The sequence below is a fragment of the Capra hircus genome, chromosome 3 (assembly GCF_001704415.2).
Source record: "Capra hircus breed San Clemente chromosome 3, ASM170441v1, whole genome shotgun sequence".
Lineage (NCBI taxonomy): Eukaryota > Metazoa > Chordata > Mammalia > Artiodactyla > Bovidae > Capra > Capra hircus.
The window spans coordinates 14557202-14578727 of record NC_030810.1 but is presented as its reverse complement, the minus strand read 5'-3'; the positions used below and the strand labels follow the sequence as shown (position 1 = coordinate 14578727).

At 41.3% G+C, this 21526-nt stretch overlaps 1 protein-coding gene across 1 annotated transcript in view; it reads left to right on the top strand.

Annotated features, from left to right (window-relative positions):
• TRIT1 (tRNA isopentenyltransferase 1) overlaps positions 1 to 20747 on the top strand; it is a 44174-nt gene extending 23427 nt beyond the window's left edge. Inside the window, exons 2-11 of the mRNA XM_005678653.3 lie at positions 3459 to 3599; positions 6540 to 6638; positions 7362 to 7507; positions 11178 to 11320; positions 11920 to 12031; positions 12403 to 12515; positions 12765 to 12842; positions 15402 to 15511; positions 15832 to 15949; positions 18145 to 20747. Of these exons, the coding sequence (XP_005678710.3) occupies positions 3459 to 3599; positions 6540 to 6638; positions 7362 to 7507; positions 11178 to 11320; positions 11920 to 12031; positions 12403 to 12515; positions 12765 to 12842; positions 15402 to 15511; positions 15832 to 15949; positions 18145 to 18314 (1230 nt within the window). The 3' untranslated portion in view covers positions 18315 to 20747. The remainder of the gene's footprint in view (positions 1 to 3458; positions 3600 to 6539; positions 6639 to 7361; positions 7508 to 11177; positions 11321 to 11919; positions 12032 to 12402; positions 12516 to 12764; positions 12843 to 15401; positions 15512 to 15831; positions 15950 to 18144) is intronic.

Sequence of the window (21526 nt, the reverse complement as noted above, 5' to 3'; positions counted from 1 at the left end):
ATGAGTCTGAGTAAACTCCGGGAGTTGGTGAGGGACAGGGAGGCCTGCCATGCTGCAGTTCATGGGGTTGCAGAGTCGGACACGACTGAGCGACTGAACTGGTATATTCTCATACAACATATATATTAGTTCCAGATAAATAATATAATGATTTGATGTTTGTGTATATTGTGAAATGATCATCATGACAAATGTAGTTAACATCTGTCACAATTCATAGTTAGATTATTTTTCTTGGGATGAACCTTTAAAATTTACTGTTGGGTGTGTGTGTGTGTGAGTCACTCAGTCATGTCCAACTCTTTGTGACCCCATGGACTGTAGCCTCCAGGCTCCTCTGTCTATGGAATTCTCCAGGCAAGAATATTGGAGTGGGTTTCCATTTCCTTGTCCAGAGGATCTTTCTGACCCAGGGATCTACCCTGGGTCTTCTGCATTGGCAGGCAGATTCTTTACCATCTGAGCCACCAGGGAAGCCAAAATTTACTCTTAGCAAGTTGTTAATATGCAGTAGTAGTTGTTATTAACTATGTTATACATTACATCCTCATGACTTACTTATTTTATAACTGGGAGTTTGTATATTTTGACTGTCTTCACCCATTTTGCCCACCCCATACCCCTGCCTCTGGCAACCACTAATCCTTTATCTACGCAGCTTCAATTTCTCTCTTTTTTTTTTAAAGACATATGCTTTCATTTGCAGTACTCTAATATACTGTATACCTCAGTATATTACATACTACTATGTAGAAACACCGTATTATTCAGCAAAAAATATAATAAAAATTCTATATTTTATACTATAAAAGCATATTATACCTAAAAGTTAACAATAATTCTTTTTTCAGATACCTTGTTTGTATCACCCATATCTTTATGCTCAGTTTCTTTTAATCTGCTGGTACAGGAGACAAAGGATTACTAACAAGTTGCTCAAAGATGACAATTTACATTGCTAACCAAGATTCAGTTACAGTTTTTAGTTTGTTAACTCTGGTTATTTAAAACCATTCTTCCTGATATTTGTTGGCTTTTGTGTATATACCATAAATAGTACAATAGGTGGCCACTGCCTTCAGCAAATAAGGTGAGTTTAACTCTGGGATTGATTTATATTTATGTGTTTGTTAAAATTGGCCATTTGAAGGGGCTCCAGAAAATATACCTAAAAGCAGAATATAGGATGAAAATGTATCTATCAACAAATTTATCTACATACCTGATAGAATGTGCTGGTAGAGACTGTGTTTACATTTTGGCTTTTTTGGAGGTAAGGGCTGGTAATTAGCAGCTGTGCATTTCCTTAATGTTAATCTCAGTGTTAAAAGTGAGAATCTGCTTATAGGTCAGAAGTCCTCTACTGGCAAAATCAAGTTGTATGAATTCTTTAACACTGGGCCATTTGAAATCTAAACTATAGCAGAGCCAACTAAAGGCTGTGGGAAAAGGAGAGGAACACACAATTATTCATTCTTTTTCCCTCCTATAGTTTTCTTACCTTGCACAGCAGATCCCAGTATATGCTACTGCACTTTATAACTTTTGAAGGAAGTCTTGTTCAAGATACAAAGAAAAGAGCTCCCTACAATTTAAGATCCATCAGTGTTCAGGTGTCAGAATGTAGTTCTGTTGTTAGGCCCAGATAAATGGGTTAAAGGCAGAGCTAGTACTTTCTCTTGGAGAAGGCAGTGGCGACCCACTCCAGTGCTCTTGCCTGGAGAATCCCAGGGACGGGGGACCCTGGTGGGCTGCTGTCTATGGGGTCGCACAGAGTCGGACATGACTGAAGCGACTTAGCAGCAGTACTTTCTCTATGGCTCTGTTTATATGTTTTCTTGTGCTGTTTTACGGATTAACTGTTTTCTTTTTGTTTGAAGATAGTTTATATCCTTGTTTGTTAAGTAACCTCAGTAGCTAAGAGCACAGAGGCTTCAGAGTGATAGTGACGCTGATGTTACTGTCCATTCTTCTGTTGTTGCAGTAGTATATAGATGGTAGTAATATAATGACCCTTATATGGAATTTTCAACTGGTAAAGAATCCACCTGCAATGCAGGAGACCCCACTTTGATTCCTGGGTCGGGAAGTTCCCTTGGAGAAGGGACAGGCTAGCCACTCCAGGATTCTTCGGCTTCCCTGGTGGCTCAGATGGTAAAGAATCCACCTGCAATGCGGGAGACCTGGGTTTGATCCCTGGGTTGGGATGATCCCCTGGAAGAGGGCATGGCAACCGACTCCAGTATTTTTGCCTCAAGAATCCCCATGGACAGAGGAGCCTGGCGGGCTACAGTCCATAGTGTTGCAAAGCGCCAGACACGACTGAGCAACTAAGCACAGACGAAAACTAAGTAGGTATTAACTCATTTAATTTATACAACAACCGTATAAGATAGATATTATTATCCTCATTTTACTGCTGAAACGTTAGGGCACAGAGATTTGTAAACTGACTACTCCAAGTACAAATAACTAGTAAGTGGCAGAGTTAGGAATTGATCTGAGGCAGCCTGGCGCCAGGGTCCTCCCTCCTTACCATTATACTTTATTGTTGTACTTACTTGACACCCATTTAAGTAAAGGGAAATGTGAGATAAAAAACGTTCTTAACATCTTTGTGGGCTCTATGGAACTTATTATTTGTTCATTCAGTGCTCCCTGTAGAATCAGTGATTACAGAGAGAACATTTAATCTAAAGCATTCATCCCTATTTTCAAACTAGTATTTTCAGATCTGTTCTCCATCTGAGACCTTGCATTTAGAAAAAGTACACTTGAACTTTTTAGTTGAATTGGCAGATCAAGAGCTTACAGACAGGATATTGCCTTTGAGTATTTAGACTGTATTTGCTGACCTCCTGAAGCAGTAATTTGGCACAGCATTTCTGCTAAGAGTTCAGCAGTATTAGGGGTTTTGACTTCAAAGTGTGTATATGTGTGTTTTACATATATCTTTGTAGATAGACCACTTCTCCACAAATGGAGCCAATCTTGCACAAATTCTGAAAATCTTTCAGAGCCATTTAAATCCAAAAAATATCTAAGCATTTGAAGTAGAACTATGTGCCACACAACATGTTACCTTTCTGGAGACTTGTGATAAACAGAGTAAATAAAGCAACCTGCCCTCTTTTAAAGGCTTGACGTTCAGGCCAAAGAACCTCCAGTAAATCTTGCAGAGTTAGTTCTTATTTGGGCACCGATGTACATGTACTTTTTATCTTTAAGTCTGAGTTAGTAACCACTATTTTATTATTTTTTTTAAAGTGTTCTGATTTCTTCTGCGTCTTTTGTCTTGGATTATGTGGATCTGGCTGTGCTCTGGTTAGAACACATTTCCTCTGGTGATTTGGGTCAGTCAAATGTTTGGCTGCAGTGAGCAGTAGATCATTATTTCTGCGCATGAGGTGTGCATCTTATGGAATACATGACTTTCACACTAATTTTCTTTCCCCTAGGTGTATGAAGGTCTTGACATCATCACGAATAAGGTTTCTGCCCAAGAGCAGAGGCTGTGCCAGCACCACATGATCAGCTTTGTGGATCCTCTCGTGACAAATTACACAGTGGTGGACTTCAGGAACAAAGCAACTGCTCTGATATCCTACGGGGAGACAGCAGCTAGGCTTGGTGGCTGCATGGCAGCCCAAGCCAAGAAAGAACTTTTCTTTGTGCTAACAGTTTCTCCTGAGCAGAGATACCCAAGACAGCAGTAGCATCCCCATCAGAACTCTTTGGATTGAAAGATACAGTGTCCTTGCTGCTGAATCTTGTCCTCAGACTGCGGGGTCAGCATCACTTAGGACCTTATAGAAGTGCTGGATTTGGGCCTCATTCTAGACCTACTGAATCAGAATCTGCATTTAACTAGAGTCCTAAGTGATTCATAGGCGTATTAAAATTTGGAAAGTGCTGTTTTAGTGGAGAGAACACTGACTTAGGAACCAGAAAATCTGTGTCCTAGTTTTAGAATTGCTTCTTTTGACTATATACATGTGATTTCATTGGGTAAAGCATTTACCCACTGAGCTTGTTTCCCATCCTTTAAATAGGGATAAGAAATTAATTTAGAAATATAATGGGGTTATAGTAGGAAAAAATAATTCTGGGTAACACCAAAGAAATTTTGGGAAAAAGAATAACATGAGAGGACTGCCCTTATATTATAATGTCCAAACTGCCTTTACTCTATGGACTACTATATATTAAAACATTGAAAAGTCATAATAATTGTCATAGCATGAAAATTGTATAATACTAGACAAATTTATAGCACAGATAAGTAAAGCCAAATACAACTTGAAGTTGTATGTATGTATGTATGTATTTTATGATCAAGGTGGCGTTTCAAAACAATGAAGAAATAATGCAGTAGTTAATAATTTTTCCTGGGGCAGTTAATTTTTTTTTTTAAGTGAAATCAGGTCCTTATTATATGTGACATAAGTTCCAGATGGATTTCAGAGTTAAATAAATGTCCTTTATTTTTTCAATGAAACTTTAAAACAAATGAGATAACATGTAATTGAGTAGTTATGTGAGATTAGAGTAGGGAAGGACTTTGTAGATACAGTCTTTAAAAAAAATTTTTTTAATTCAATTTTTTCTTTTTTATTGTGTTAAAATGTACATAAAATTTACCATTTATAAGTTCAGTGGTCTTAAGTATATTCACATTGAGCAGCTGTCACTACCATCTATGCCAATAATAGTCTTTTTTTTTTTTTTTTTAAGGAAAATAGCTAGATTTGGATATATTCTTGTATTACCAATACAGGAATTTGTATTGGTAAGAATACTGGCTTCCCTGGTAGCTCAGACAGTAAAGAATCTACTTGCAATGCTGGAGACCCAGGATCAATCCCTGGGTTGGGAAGATCCCCCTGGAGAGGGAAATGGCAACCCACTCCAGTATTCTTGCCTAGAGAATTCCATGAAGAGAGGAACCTGGAGGGCTATAGTACATGGGTCACAAAGAGTCGGATGTGACTGGGTGACTTACACTAGCCATTGGAGAAGGTGATGGCACCCCACTCCAGTACTCTTGCCTGGAAAATCCCATGGACAGAGGAGCCTGATAGGCTGCAGTCCACGGGGTTGCGAAGAGTCGGACACGACTGAGCGACTTCCCTTTCACTTTTCACTTTCATGCATTGGAGAAGGAAATGGCAACCCACTCCAGTGTTCTTGCCTGGAGAGTCCCAGGGACGGAGGAGCCTGGTGGGCTGCCCTCTATGGGGTCGCACAGAGTCGGACACAACTGAAGTGACTTAGCAGCAGCAGCCACTGGTAAGAGTGTATTTCAACTACTTCAGTTCCTAGGTTTCTATCCTAAAACCTTGCCACAAGTATACCAGAAGATAAGTGATAGATCTCATTTTAACAGCATTATTGCTCTTAACAGCAAAAACATATAAATACCCAAGTTCCTACTTAGAGAAGAATATATCAAATGTGCCTTGTTCATTCAAGTACTATATCAGCAGTGAAAGTGATGAAGTTGTAGTTCCATGCATTATGGAGGAAGAATCTTACACTTAATTAAAGGGGGGCATACAATTTGTTTCTCTTTTTTAAAAAAGGACATATTTCTTATAATCTTTGACTGGTAACATCTTTCTGCCCACCCTACCCCAACCTCTTGTAGAGGGTTTCTGATAGAAAAGAGGTCATCTATCTCTGTGCCTACAGAGGGGCTGGCAAGGGGAAGAAGTGTATAAGTGAGTCTTTATCTGGGTTGAAAGTCTCTTTATCAGTTACCCTCAGAAGCACAGTTCCTCTTAAAGTAGATATTATCTGTTTAACAGAGATTGTAAAGAGAAGAATTCCAAGTAGCAGGGGTATGAGAACAATAATGACTAAAGTAAATTGAGTGCTTACTCAGTAGAAAAAAGTATTTCAGGCATTGTCTTAGGGGTTTTATTTGCATTGCCACATGTAATGCTCATAAGAACTCGGGAGAATTTTATAGGTGAGAAAGCTGAAGCTTAGACAGCTTGAATGACTTGCCGAGTGTTGGAGCTGGTAATTGAAATCTGCTTGTCTTTACATCTGTGCTTCCCAGGTCATCTGGTAGAGTTTCAAGCGTGAAATATATACCACTACCCCAGAATGGTGAAGACTGACCGAGTCTAAGAACCACAGCTCAGAGAAACCAGCTCATAATTTGCCTTAGAAGGCAAAGCCACATAATGGATGCCATTTTCATGGCTTCCTGAGCAGCTGGCACTTGGTGCTGTGAGAGTTCTTTAGGCTTGTGCTTGCTAAGCTGATGTGGAATACTAAGCAAGCTTTGAATTTGAGCAGCAAGGCTTAGAAAGTTCTAGAACTGGAAGGAATTACCATCATGCATCTCTCTCTGGTTTATGCAAGTCCCTCCAGAACTGATAGGAAATGATTCTGAGAACTCATGAGAAACGTTGAAGACTAGTATCAAAAATATGACAAATGAATGTGGTTTCTTACTAATCCCCTACTTCCATGTGAGTCAGCATTTTCTTCTTGATATTAAATATTTTGATGTCTTTCTTAACGTTCACATTGAAGATATATTTGCCCGAGATAAAATTCCTATTGTCGTGGGAGGAACCAATTATTACATCGAATCTCTGCTCTGGAAAGTTCTCATCAATGCTAAGGTATGTTTAGTTCCCGTGTAGTTCAATGAGGAAATGGGTTCTTCTTTCTTGCCAGCTGATTTTAGTGGGAGGAAAGTTGACTCTTGCCTATTTTTTATACTCAGCAACTGTACAAATTTTCCTACCTAATATTCTGAAGCAAGTGCCATTTCCATATGTGAAGTGTGCTCCTCTAGGCTGGCCTAAGGGCAGGGGCTGTATATGGGAAAGATTCTTCTCTGGATTAATTAGCATCGCCATGTAAGTTAACAGTACGTTAGTCTGATTCAGCATTTCCCGGCTGTAACAATCTGTATGTCAGGGAGATACCTGACATCAGCGTGTTTTACAGAGGTGCTATTGCATAGGGTGGGATTTGCAAACTATTCAGTATAATGTGCTGGAAATTCTGGTCCATTCTTGGATCACACTTACTGAGAAGCTAGATTCCTAGATGTGTTTATATAGATGTATTAGTCAGGGTAGCTCATACTTCTGACAAGGAAGCATTGTACCTGAGTACTTCCCTAGACAGTAGATCCTCTTTCTCTTTATTTGCTGTGGCCTCATAGCACTACCGTGGTGTGTTGGAATTTTCTGTTTATGATCTCTCACTATATGGCAAGACCTTCTTATTGATCTCAGTTATGTTCCTAACACTTAACCAAAGTGCCTGGCACATACAGTGTATCAGTGTTTGTTGAATTGTTTAGTTAAATTTACCTCTAAACCTTCATTTGATAGCCACAGGAGATGGGCGCTGAAAAAGTGATCGACCGAAAAGGCGAGCTTGAAAAGGAGGATGGCCATGTTCTCCACAAACGCCTAAGCCAGGTTGACCCAGAAATGGCTGCCAAACTGCACCCTCATGACAAGCGCAAAGTGGCCAGGTAAGAAAGCTGGAGCCACTGACCCAAAGCCCTTTGAGAGGTAGAGGGCAGTCAGTTCTTCAGGGTGCCTGGGTGGCAAGACAGGTTTGGTAATAGCATTTAGTGGAGATTGATGTGTTCTAGCGCAGCAGGTTCAGTTCAGTTCAGTTCAGTCGCTCAGTCATGTCCGACTCTTTGCGACCCCATGAATCACAGCACGCCAGGCCTCCCTGTCCATCCCCAACTCCCCGGAGTTCACTCAGACTCGCGTCCATCGAGTCCGTGATGCCATACAGCCATCTCATCCTCGGTCGTCCCCTTCTCCTCCTGCCCCCAATCCCTCCCAGCATCAGAGTCTTTTCCAATGAGTCGGCTCTTCGCATGAGGTGGCCAAAGTACTGGAGTTTCAGCTTTAGCATCATTCCTTCCAAAGAACTCCCAGGGTTGATCTCCTTCAGAATGGACTGGTTGAATCTCCTTGCAGTCCAAGGGACTCTCAAGAGTCTTCTCCAACAGCACAGTTCAAAAGCATCAATTCTTCAGTGCTCAGCCTTCTTCACAGTCCAACTCTCACATCCATCCATGACCACAGGAAAAACCATAGCCTTGACTAGACGGACCTTAGTCAGTCTCTGCTTTTGAATATACTATTTTGGTTGGTCATAACTTTTCTTCCAAGGAGTAAGCGTCTTTTAATTTCATGGCTACAGTCACCATCTGCAGTGATTTTGAAGCCCCAAAAAATAAAGTCTGACACTGTTTCCACTGCTTCCCCATCTGTTTGCCATGAAGTGATGGGAGCAGATGCCATGATCTTAGTTTTCTGAATGTTGAGCTTTAAGCCAACTTTTTCACTCTCCGCTTTCACTTTTATCAAGAGGCTTTTTAGTTCCTCTTCACTTTCTGCCATAAGGGTGGTGCCGTCTGCATATCTGAGGTTATTGATATATATCCCGGCAATCTTGATTCCAGCTTGTGTTTCTTCCAGCCCGGTGTTTCTCATGATGTACTCTGAATAGAAGTTAAATAAGCAGGGTGACAATATGCAGCCTTGACGTACTCCTTTTCCTATTTGGAACCAGTCTGTTGTTCCATGTCCAGTTCTAACTGTTGCTTCCTGACCTGCATACAGATTTCTCAAGAGGCAGGTCAGGTGGTCTGGTTTCCCATCTCTTGAAGAATTTTCTACAGTTGATTGTGATCCACACAGTCAAAGGCTTTGGCATAGTCAATAGAGCAGAAATAGATGTTTTTCTGGAACTCTCTTGCTTTTTTAGGAGGCCCTAATTATTGCCTTAGTCCAATTCCTTCAACGAATAGTTGCACCCTACTTTGTTGTTACATTTAAAATTCGTAATGCAAGGTAGTTGTTCCCTAAGGCCTGTGTACTCTTGCTTTGTTTTCTTCCTTTGCTTGTATAACAGTTTTCATATAAATTTTTTCTGGCACGCAGCAGTGGCTGAGTTCTGCCCCAGCACACTGCCCATTGGGAGGCAGGTTTTAATTTTATTTTTTTCCATAACTTTATTTATTTATTTATTTTGGAGGTAAGTTTTATAAATTGTTTTATTGATCAGCTCACCTTAACACGTGGAGGCTTTCTTGAAGGGAAGAGAGAGATGATCTTAGTTCATTAACCATGTTTTCTCAGGTTATTTTGAAATTGAAACCTCATGTGTTGGGTGTGTTTTTCTCCCTCCCTCCCTAGTATTAGATGGTTTATTTTTTCCTCCATAAATACGCATCTTCATTGGCTCCATATTCTGTTCACTTCTGACCACATCTTCATTTTATCAGTTATTATACCTACTTTTTTCCTTCCAGTTTTCTTGATATATAATTGACATACAGCACTGTGTAAGTTTAAAGTGTACAGCGTAATGATTATTTTTACATACATCATTACATTATTACCATGATAAGTTTAGTGTACTTATATAGATAGAAGATAAAAGAGAAGAATAATTTTCTTGTTATGAGAACTCTTAGGCCAGCCTCTCAACTTTCATTTATAGCTTACAGCAGTGTTAGTTTATTTACCATGTGGTGCATTGCGTGCCTTCTGCTTGTTTATCGGTAGCTGGAAGCTGGTATCTTTTGGCTAACTTCATTCAGTTCCCCCTTCTCCCACCCCAGCCTCTGGTGACCACACATCTGATTTCTTTTTCTCTTGAAGTTTTATTGATCTGGAACACTGTGTTGATTCCTAGTGCATATCATAGTGATCTGATTTTTCTATACATTACAGTATCATCACCTCAGGTGTATTTTTATGCAGTGCTGGAGGTGACACCATATCTGGCAGAGCAGAGGCTCTAATGAGGATCTACTATATGGATGTTTATACACTTTAAATGTTGTAGCAACGTTTGGTATTGATAGGGGTTGTGAAATACTCCACTCAAATAAGTGTTCTAGATCAGTGTTTCTTAAGCCTTCTCCATTATCTACTCTGCCCTTGAAGCTTTTTTAAACACTTTTTCTCTTGTTGTAACTCCCTCCCTCCCCTCCTTGAAGATTTTGGTTATGGTTACCCTTTGGAAGGCTGCTCATGATCATGATGTCTAAGTGTTTTTTGCCCCTTGAGGTCAGTATCACCCTGTTAATAGTGCCTATTCTAGATAAATGAAGTATTTTCAAGTATCCAAACATTTTATTGTAAACATTTTAATAGAATTCTTCCAAAATTTTTTTGGAAAACTCAAGGATTCGAGTTTTTATATTGTTTTATGGTATGATTATCTGTTCCTTTTATTAATCAATTCTTATCATTTCTCTTTGTTTTGCTACTTCTAAAATAGTAATGAGTTGAGAATATATTTTAGTAAGAACAATAGGTTTGGAGCAGGAGTTCTAGAGTCTCTAAAAGAAGATCCAAGGACCTTTTTCATCTTTCTTTTTTGTTTGAGGCTGTATATTCTAACCTCCAGATAAGTAGGATATCTATTACTACTTTTTTTCCCTCGTAAGTCCTCTTTTGAGAGACTGGTGATGGGGAAAGATGAGGGGTTTCTACTCTTGTGTTAAGGTTTCAGGAAGTAGAGTTAGATCGGGAAGGGATAGATCACTTTCAAGCTGGTAAGTTGCAATCACCCAGAGTGGTAGAGTATAGATTTGAGAGTTAAATTACCTAGTGCTGCATAACATAGTAGATACTAACAGAGTGGATGGTGGCTTAAGTATGTGAATTCTTTCTTCAGTGATCTTTGTGTGTGTAGTAGAGTACTGAATTAGTCTGAAGCATTCTTCATTAATTTTAGACATATTTAAAAAGAAAATCGATGAGCTGGTTAAACAGCATACTTTTGCACTGTGGGAAAGGCATTCCAGCGAGACTAGACTTGTTGGCTTATAACAAGGTGTCCCAGCAAGCTTTTACTGCTTTCTTAAAAGTGAATATGTCCTATTCTGTTTGTGTAGAAGAAACCCGTTGTTTCTGAACCTAAAGATTTCAGAGAATTTTATGTATGTTTAGAAGGGTAGTTTTATTTCAAATTTTCTTTATAACTCTTTTCTGAGTAGCTATAGGATTGCCATATAACACCAGACCTTCATGTGTTCAGGGGCTTTAATGGTGAAAATGACAATGAGGCATTCTATAATAAATAGCCTCTCTCCTGTTTTACTTGAGAATTAATATTTCCTAATGGTTTTTATGGATGTGCCTACGCTACTCTTTCAAATGACTTAGGAGCCTGCAAGTGTTTGAGGAAACGGGAATCTCTCATAGTGAATTTCTTCATCGTCAACATGCGGAGGAAGGCGGTGGTCCCCTTGGAGGCCCTCTGAAGTTCCCTAACCCGTGCATCCTCTGGCTTCATGCGGAACAGACAGGTAAAAGTCCTTTAGTATCCCAGAGTCCATCTGAGATAAAACTTATAGTAATACATTGCTGTATATAAATGTTTAGAGTAAGTCAGCTATACCTCAATAAAACATTGTTTTGAAAAAACATGTTCTTAGTGGCATATGAATGGCTCATAATAAGTGCTAAGCAAGTGTTCACTATTAATTTTATTGTTATTACCAAAGGCACAGTGTCATTTCCCTGGGTACCAGTCTGGAAAGCAGGTAAAGGTATTCCTGGCATTAGTGTATGATACCAAGGATGAGATAAGATGGGATGGGAAAGGGGCTGCTATCCAGAGAAGATCCAAAGGAGAAAGAGAAGGCTCCTGTGGAAGGAGGTCTGACTCTTTGAACTGGCTAGTGCTTTCTCCTTATATGATAAGATGATGTGCCTCATTCTTGCTGTTTTTATTGAATTGCAGAGTTTGTGACTGAATATAATGATGAATTATTAGATAATCTTTGGACTCTGAACTTTTTCTTCCATTTGAACGAATTCTCTTCTTTGTGGCAGCTTATGCATTCATCATGTATAGTACGCACCTTCGGCAGGCTTGCTGGTTGATGAGTTAATTTGATTCAAGTTCTAGATGAGCGCTTGGATAAGAGGGTGGATAACATGCTTGCTGCTGGTCTCTTGGATGAACTAAGAGATTTTCACAAACGCTATAATGAGAAGAAAGTTGCAGAAGATAGGTGAGAATTTGGCTGTTACTTTTACCTACTCTTCATTCCTTGCTTGTGGTCAAAAGACCATAAACACAATACTGGCTTTGGACCTACTTGTTTATTAGCCTTTGTCCTTGGCATTGGCTGCGCTTGTGGGAGCAGGGTTGGTGTACTTGTTATAGTTGCAGTTTTCTAATCTCACCAACATTCCCAGGAGTTAATTTTCAATGGAAATAACGTGGGAGCTGATTGGGGGGTTAGAGGAAGGATTTCAGAGAGGTGCTGACTGCTCAGGATCTCAGTTTCTCCATCTGTGAGATGAAATGGTTCAGCTCATTTCCAGGGCCCTCTAGTGCTCAGATGCAATGGCTTATCTGCTGATGCTCTCTTGTTCCCAGCCAGGACTATCAACATGGTATCTTCCAATCAATTGGCTTCAAGGAATTTCACGAGTACCTGATCACTGAAGGAAAATGCGCACCAGAGATTAGAAACCAGCTCCTAAAGAAAGGTGTGAATTCTCCATCTAACCTAGCCTTGGACATCCTTGGGTGATAGAGTGTCCAGCTGGTATGGTCTGAGAAAGAACTGAGGCTGAAAGAGTCCCAAATGGCCTTCAGCTCAGAATGGAGATTTTCACGGAGCAGGGATCCACCAGTGTGCTGATGCAGCTAGTTTTCTCCGATGCCAGGCTGGCTGGACCTTCCTTGCGGCAGAGTGAGAAGTGCTTAGAGGTTCTTATACCTGCTTTGTCTTTCAGGCATTGAGGCTCTGAAACAAGTGACTAAGAGATATGCTCGGAAGCAAAACCGATGGGTTAAAAACCGTTTTTTGAGCAGTAAGTCTCCTTGTTTTCCTTACACTCTGGGTCTGCTTTCAATGGAACGTCGGCATTCTCAGCTCACCCAGAAAGTAAACTTTAGTTTCTGGATCTGACCTGGGGGGTGTTGCATAAGTGATTATCCAGGGGTATTTTCTTTTGATACCTCAGAAAACACTTCTTCTTGAGGAAGAATCTACCTTATGCCTTGAACACCTGAGTACCGTCTGCAAGCTAGTAAGAGCAAGGTAGCAATATTTTCTTAGTAGAGTTGGTGTTTGGGGTTGATCTTAGCTTCAAATTTTATAGCTGAAGAACAATTAGATGTCTGTAGGAACGCTTTCCTAATTAAAATGGTTTTGGGGCCAGATAAGTAGTATAAAAAGACAAAGCCTTTACCAATTCTCCTAGCATTACTTTTGTGTTCAGATATGTGGTGTTTCAAGCTGCTGCACCTCTTCAGTTGAATGGTGCTTTTAAGGAAAAGGGAAGGAAATTCTCATTCACTGGACCCTGTACTATATCCTTAGCACTAAATTGGGTGCAATATATTTATTACTGGGACTTCAAGGTGGGCATTTTCCTTTTCTTTCTGAGGATAAGTAAATAGAGGCTTAGAGAAGTTAAATAACATGCTCAAAATCCCCTTGCTAATAAGCAGTAGAGTACTGGCTGCAGGCCTGACTCCAAAGTCCACACTCAGCTGTACACCCACTGTACTTGTTTCCTTCAGCTATACCTTTAGCTGGATAGAATTAGTATTGGGCCTTGGGTCAGGAATGGTGTGGTCACGAGCTAAAATATTAATTTAAGGGAGGTTAAGCATAAATGAAACCTTGTTTTTATCTTTTGGGCACTTTTAACATATGCTTTTGAATCAACTCCTGTTCACCTTTGCCATTGAATTTCTGCTTTCAGTTAGTTACAGGTAAGTACAGCCGAGGCCTCCCCTCCTCCCCAGTGCCTCTAAACAGAAACACCTTCGTCTGTGGTGTTTGACGGATCGTTGTATCAGTTCTCATTCTCTGCCAGCATTCTCCATGCAGTTCTACTTAACCTTGCTTTCTCTGCACCTCCTTCTAGATAGAAGTCTTTTTGTCAGCCGAAACTGAAGTTCACTACTACAGATTTCTAACACAGCCTCTTTTCTTACCAGACCTAACAATTAGTCTGTAACAAAAGATGGGGTTTTGAGGGGTAATGATTTGGAACTTCTTCCTTTGGTAAAGCCACAATAACCCCCCCCTCTCTGAGTCACTCTGGGTTGATGGCACAGTGCATCGTATGCTCGTTCCTCATTCGTGTGTGTGCCCACACAGCGTTGGTGCTGGAGTGAAAGGCACAGCTGCCCTGTAAATCAGGAACCGCGTGTGATTGGCCAGGGGCTGGTCTGCTGGGATATGGTTCTGGCAGAAAGCCAGAGGGACTTCCCCACCCCAGCTTGGCCTTGGACCTGAGCCAGAAATAGCAGCTGGGAGCCGAGAACTTGTTGAAAGGTGCTGAGACAGGGCACAGAAGCCCAACAAAGGACTCAGAAGGGAAAGGAAAATATAGAGTGGCCTGGAAACAGGTGCAGAGCTTAGGCACGGCCAGGTGTGCTGGGGATGCTGCCTGCGCCCTCCCAGTCTCACCTTTCCGTGTGGTGGCAGGTGCAGCCCAGTCCAGTTTATGAAGAATCTTATTTGTGGTTGGCACAGTCAAAAGGCCAGCACCTGCCAGCCGTTGGCATTCTGAGGACTTTGATGTTTTTGTCCATGGGGTGATGCTCTTTGCCTTTAGGCAACTGACTTAACCTAGATGTGGAAGACAATTTAGTGTGTCCACAGACCGAGGAAGCCAGCAGCAGAGACTAAACATGGTTGGCTCAGTTGGATGAAATGCCTGTAGCTGTACATTTGGCTACCTCCGGTCTTACCTCCATTCAGAAGTAATTCACCATAGGGTATTTCATGAATACTGCTCTGGATCTGTTTCTTAGAAACAGGGCGCAACTACTTCAGTTCCAAGGCTTTTTTCTAATTTTCAGATTCAGCAGCTCCCTGGCTGATACTGTGCTGTTGCCAGCCCGTGATTATCAGTATGGTATTAATGAGTTTTGTGAGTGCCAGACTGCTGAAGGGAAATACACAAACCTGAGATTAGTGTCTGTTTCTAAAGAAAGCTGTGAACTCTCTTGCCACAGAGTGACATCACCATCAGATGATATGGACCTTAGAACAGGTGTTCACTTCAAGCTGCTAATTTCCCCCTATAACATGCTGCCTTTTATATTGCAGCCCATACAGTGGCCACTGGGGTGTTACTGTGTGCTGTTTTCCTGAGTGATCTGGAAGATCCCACACCTGAGACTCTAGATTATATAGCTAGACATGTTGGCTCCAGACCCATCAACCTTCTCAGTCTTTGTTGGACTGTGTGTAGTTGTTTGGTTTGTGTTAGTGATTAAAAGAAGTGGCATGGTCAGAATGTTTATTCCTTTGGCCCCATATCTTTCCCTTGAGGATTTTGGAGTCCTGAGGGCAGAGTAGATTGGGTCTTGGAAGCTGACCTCTCACGACTTTTCTTTGTCCTCATTAGGACCTGGTACCAGTGTCCCCCCAGTATATGGCTTAGAAGTATCTGATGTCTCGAAGTGGGAGGAGTCTGTTCTTGAACCTGCACTTGAAATTGTTCGAAGTTTCATCCAGGTAATTATTAATCATGGTCCCATCTATTGTCTGATTTTCAGAGAGCTTTGTGTAGCTGACACCTTTGTTGCTATGCTGGGGAATGAAGCATTCTTTTCCATGGAATAGAGCAGAAGGGCTGGCTGCTTTTAGATCCCTGGAGGCTGTGTTTCTACTTTCACATTCAGAAAGGTTGTTGTTAAAATCTGTTCACAGCCCACCTGCTCTCTGGGATGAAAAAAAGGAATCTTGGGAAAATCTCACTCCTCTTAATATCAGAGAATGATATCCAGATCTCTTTGAACAAATGCTTCTTCCCCATCCCTGTCTTGTTCTTTCAGGGCCACAAACCTGCAGCCACTCCAGTAAAGATGCCAAGGAGTGAAACTGAGAACAAGAGAAGTTATCACATGTGTGAGCTCTGTGATCGAATCATCATTGGGGACCGTGAATGGGCAGGTAAGAGTCTGGGGTCGAACACAGAGAAATCTGCAAGGGCGGGTCACACTGACTTCATGAAATTTAAGGGCTTTGGTAGCTTGAATGCTGGAGTCTGCTTGTTTGTAAAAAGATGGCCAGATTCCTCTAATAGCCTGTGTTCAGATTTCATGGAGGCCTTCTCAAACGGGAGAGTTGTCTCTATTCTGAATTTCAAAGGAAGATCGTATGCCCTGTAGCTTTGCCTAGAGTAGATATTTTATACTGAGAGGTTGGCAGTTAACTTTCCAGAGCTCCTATGACTTTTGTAATCCTCCCTTAGAGGAGTTTCATGGCCTCTCATGTTTAGACCTCAGTGAGGGTGAAGTAGGATTTGAAGGGAAGCCAGGCAACTCACCCAAGAGACCAAAGGGGCAGAAACAGCTAGGAGGAGGGGGACAGGAAGTGCAGTTACTCCTCCTGAGTACATTCTTCAAAAGTGGTATCTCCAGTAATTTTTAAGGTAATGTGTTGAAAAGCTGTTAGTCACATAAACTGTGATGAAAAGTGTTAAGGGGAACTGTGTGGAAGCAAGACTGTCAGATACTCAGAAAGACAGTGGTGAAAGGGTGCTCTTCTTCATAAGGTGCTTCCAGACAACCCAGTGGCCTGCCCCAAGGTCTAGTTCCTTGTTTCAGAATCTAGGTCTGTCTTTGCCACAGAGTCAGCTGCATTGCGGTTCTCTTTCGGATTTCTACAGTCACCCAGCAAAGGCCAAAAGCGCCTTAGCTGCCAAGCCTTGGATTTACGTGGTATTCAGAAACTTGTTTAAAGCTCACTCCTTTTACGCACAAGTAGGACTTGTATTTTACCCAGTGACTGGAATCCTCCCGTTCAGAGGACTGCTTTGCATGGTTGGGATTCTCACAGAAGTAGATTTTTCTCCCCATACCAACCAATAGAACTATGAGTTCTGTTAACTGTTAACGCTGGCAAAATGAACTGCATTGTCAGAGTCTGGGGATGGCTGTGATTGCCCAGGCAGCACAAGAAGCCTCGATTATCGTTGGTTCATAATGATGAAAGGGGAAGAGAAAGAGAGTGCCTGGTTGTTTTTTCTAAAGGAAACTTAGTGGTTCGATTTGTCGAATGTCCTTCAGGGATTGCCATAGAGAAGCAACATTTGTGAGCCTTTGTGAGTGGAGCTTGTGTGAGCCTTCTATAGTGCCATCTGTCAAGTCCTTGCTCCCATCTCCTGCTGCCGTGGGCAGTCAGTCCAGAGATCATTTTTTGCCTTAGGCTCTAGCTGGAGACAAAAGCTGACTTTTTCCCTCAAGTAAATTTTCCTTGACTTCTAACCTCTTCCTTTCCTACTTTGCTTTTGAGTAAGTGTAAAAGAGAGTTTAATCTCGTTTTCTGTCCTTTTAGGTATTTCCAAATAAGATTTCCGTGAAAAAGAGCAGGCTAGTAAAAAGGAACTTCTTTGAGGTACAAGCTGAGAACTGCCTTTGGGGTGAGAGGTCAGAAATTGGTATCAGCCGAGAGTAGCTTTTTACTGCTTCTGTGACCCCTTGAAAGGGACCATTGGAAGAATACTCGCTGTGATCTCTGTGCATTGTGTGCTGGAGAATGTGTGTCTGGGTTAGCCATTCAAATGGCTTGTCTGATGCAGGCAGAGGGTTGTCACACCAGGAGGGGCAGCCTGAGCGAGCTGGTAAGAAGTGAGAAGACAGCTCAGGGTACTGTAGGCCTACAATACAGACAAGAATTTGGATTTCTAACTTTTGAGCCACATGGGTTGAAATGTATTCGTAACAGGCAGCCTCATATGGGAAAATCGAGTCTAGAGCCCTATTCTGGAAAATTGAATCTCTTTTTGAGCTATAGCTAAGCCAAAGAGCTTACCTGCTGTGTGACCTTGGACAAGATATAAGACCTCCATGAACTTTGGTCTCCTGTATAAAATGAGCTGAATAATACTGTCCCGCAAGATTGTTGTGCAGGTTAGTGATAGAAAGCACCCAGCAGATAGATGTGGTTTGTGGTTTATAGCTCACTCTAGTTTGCTAGCTAGCTGGGCATATGACTTATTCTTCTTTTAAAAATGCCAAACAGCTATACCAATACATGTGTTGATTCTGTTATTGTTAGAGACGAGAATTGTATGGTTAATTTTGTATGCTACCAGAATTAATTAATTGTAGAAAATCCTAATTTGTTTGTTTGTTTTGTCTTAGCACATATGAAATCCAAGTCCCACTTGCACCAACTGAAGAAAAGAAGAAGGCTGGACTCAGATGCCATCACCACCGTAGAAAGTCAGAGTGTTTCCCCAGACCATGACAAAGAGTTTAAAGAAAAGGAATCTCTTGGGCAGAATGATAAAGAGCTGAAAGCCAGCATTTAAGGGACTTGTCCAGTGACCTTTGCAAAGGTGGCAAGAGTCCAGTTCTTTCATTCAGTGCTGTGGCTTTAAAGTCTCATGTTCTCTGCCCTGGAAACAGTAGGTCTTGTTAGCTCCTTGTGTGGCTGATGTGTCTGGTCTGGTAATGATGAGTTCGGGAAAGGAGGTTTTTTTTTTTTCTTTAAATCTTTAGAGGTTCTATTTTTAAAAGAGGCACAGATTGCACTTTTTAACATTTGATCTTCTTGGTGATAACTACTGGAATTCACTGTATCCCTTTAAAAAATGTTTTATGTCCTTGACTCTGGCTGTAAATACCTAATTTCCAGACACTTTTATAGCTGACTGAGTTATTGTGAGCCACAGTTCCGGAGTTCTGGATGGGAGTGAATGGCAGGAAAGGGATCAGCCCCAGTGAGATAACCAAGTGAACCAAACCAGTTTCAGGAATTCCATGAAGCAGAGAATCAGACTGAGGTGGTTGGGACTTAAAATCTGAAGACTTTGACATTTGTTGAGCTCCTCCTGTGTGATAATCACTAGTATATTCCTATTGAGTTAGGAATCTATTTTTATTAAAAGTTAAATAAAGAAAAAGTTTTTAGGAGCCTCTCTAGTGCTTAAACAGGTGTATATGTGATGTCTAACTTATATGCTTTGTTTTCAACATGAGAACTTTTTCTCAAAGTCAACATTCTTAATATGTCTATTTATTTAGCAGATGTTTATTGAGCACTTAATTGTATTCCTGGAAAACATCTGGAAAGGGTCTTTTTGTTTGTTTGTTTATTTGGCATGCGGGATCCTAGTTCCCCAAACAGGGATCTGTCCCATGCCCGCTGCAGTGAAAGTGTTGAATCTTAACCACTGGACGGCCAGGGAAGTCCCAGGAGGACTCTTTTTTAATTGGAGATTTGTTATTTCCAGTTGAAGCTCTCTTACTGGAGTGATCTGAGCCACCAGCCATATATGAATGTAACATAAAACTAAGCATTTTTAAGTTCACAGTTCAGCAGCATTTATGTTGTGCAACCAGAACTTTTTCATCATCCCAAACAAACTCTGTACCTATTAAGCAGTAACTACCCACTTAAGCAGTATTTTATTTGTTTAGAATCTAGAATCCACCTGCAATTCGGGAGACCTGGAATCGATCCCTGGGTTGGGAAGATCCCATGGAGGAGGGCATGGCAACCCACGCCAGTATTCATGCTGGAGAATCTGCATGGACAGAGGAGCCTGTCAGGCTACAGTCCATGGGATCGCAAAGAGTCAGACATGATGGAGTGACTTAGCACGCACACATACACAATATATGAGAGGCCCTGAGTAGGCTAGAGGGATACAGAGACAAAATGAAATGTGATTCTTGCTTTCATAGAGCTTGAAATATTGTTACCTATACACAAACAACAAGTTTAGGTGAGAGAATATAAAAAACCATAAAGGCTGTGTAGAATTTCCCTTGGAGGGAAGAAAGAAGAGGGATCATGGAAGAAGGAGCATTTCTATCAGACCTTAAAAACCGTTCTTGGTGAATGTATTATGAGCTATGCAAAAGTTTTATTTTTTAGATTTTTTTAATATAGTTCAAAAATCAAAATGATACAAAAAGAGATATTCATTGAGAAATCTCGCTTCTACTTCCATCCTCTTCTCCTCTTATAATCACTTACTCACTTTTTTATGTATATCTCATGAGTTTTTTTAAGTAAATAAGGACAAATGCAAATGTGTATTCTTGTTTCTTCCCCTTACCCAAAAGATAACAAGTAGTGCACACTACTTTGCTTTCTTACTTGTTGGCAATACCTAGGGTGTGTGGGTTTTTCCTGCCTCCTCAGGCAGGTCTCCTGTTTCTTTTCTTTACTACCCTCCTGAAGGTCACCCAGTTGACACCAGGCCTTAAGCAGGGTTCACTCATGTTTGCTGAACTTCATTCAGATGCCAGGGTTAGGCCAAAACTAGCCTCTGAGGAATTCTCAGGGTGTGGCCAGCTTTTTCATTCAACCAACACATATTTTAGAACTTATTCTGAGCCAGGTGCTGTGCTAGACTCTGGAAGTTCAGTGATTAAAAAAGCCCACATTGGTCAAATAGTTACAGAATTACAGCTGTGATAAGGGCTGTAAAGAAAGGACCCTAGCTGTGAGTACAGGTAACCTGCAGCCCTGCCCCTCCTTGGTGTGTGTGTCTGTGTGTGTGCACGCATGCATGCGTAGGTGTGTATTGAGGTGCATGGTGTGGCACAGCACGCGTCTGGAGCAAAGGCTGCACACAGTAGCACGTGATCTGAAAGCCAGATTTCACAACTTCACTGCCTTCCCCCTTCCCTCACCCCCAGTCTGTGGGGGGTCCTGGATCCCTTGAGTTTTATTGATCCTTACCCACGTTACCTGATTTGAATCTCAAGAATAAATGTATTTTTTGTTCAAAGGAGAAATTGTCATTGAATCCACATCATCGTATTCCCTATATTAGATGTGGTGTAGTTTTCCCAATCAGTGTATTAACTACTTCAGGAGCTGATGAGGTGGGAGGTGGCATCTTCCCTCTGGCAGCGGAGATGAATCCTTACTGTGAGCCAAGCAGCACCACGCAGTGTATATACATTAGCTTCTCATACAACCCTGGGAGAGAGAGACTGTTTTTGTACATGTTCCCCAGTGGGGAGATGGGCTCAGCAAAGGTACCTAAGCCAGTACATGGCAAAGCTGGAATTGAAGCAAGGCCACAGAATTCAGGGTTCAAGCTGCTGAGCCCTGTGTTAAGCTGGTAGAATTTAAAGAGGAACCTTAGTCTCTGAAATGCTCTTCACTCAAGTTGCTAAGTATGTTTTAAACCTTAAAAAAATTTAAATGGAGAAGCAGGAAAAACTAGTTTTAATAATCCTTCCTTAAAAAGCCTTTAATCCATTCATCTGAAATACCTGGAACTACAATTTCTCATTGAAGTAACCATCCCTATCTCTGTGGCAGCTGGCAATCAGGGATTTCTTGAAAGAGAAAAATCCAAGCACCCAGTATTTGTGAAACACTTCAGTCTAAAGCACTGTGGTTGTGCCCACTATCCCTATTCTTGTTAAGTTGTTTCAGTTGTGTCCGACTCTATGTGACCCCATCGTCTGTAGCCCACCAGACTCCTCTATCCATGGCATTCTCCAGGCAAGAATACCAGAGTGGGTTGCCATTTCCTTCTCCAAGGGATCTTCCCAA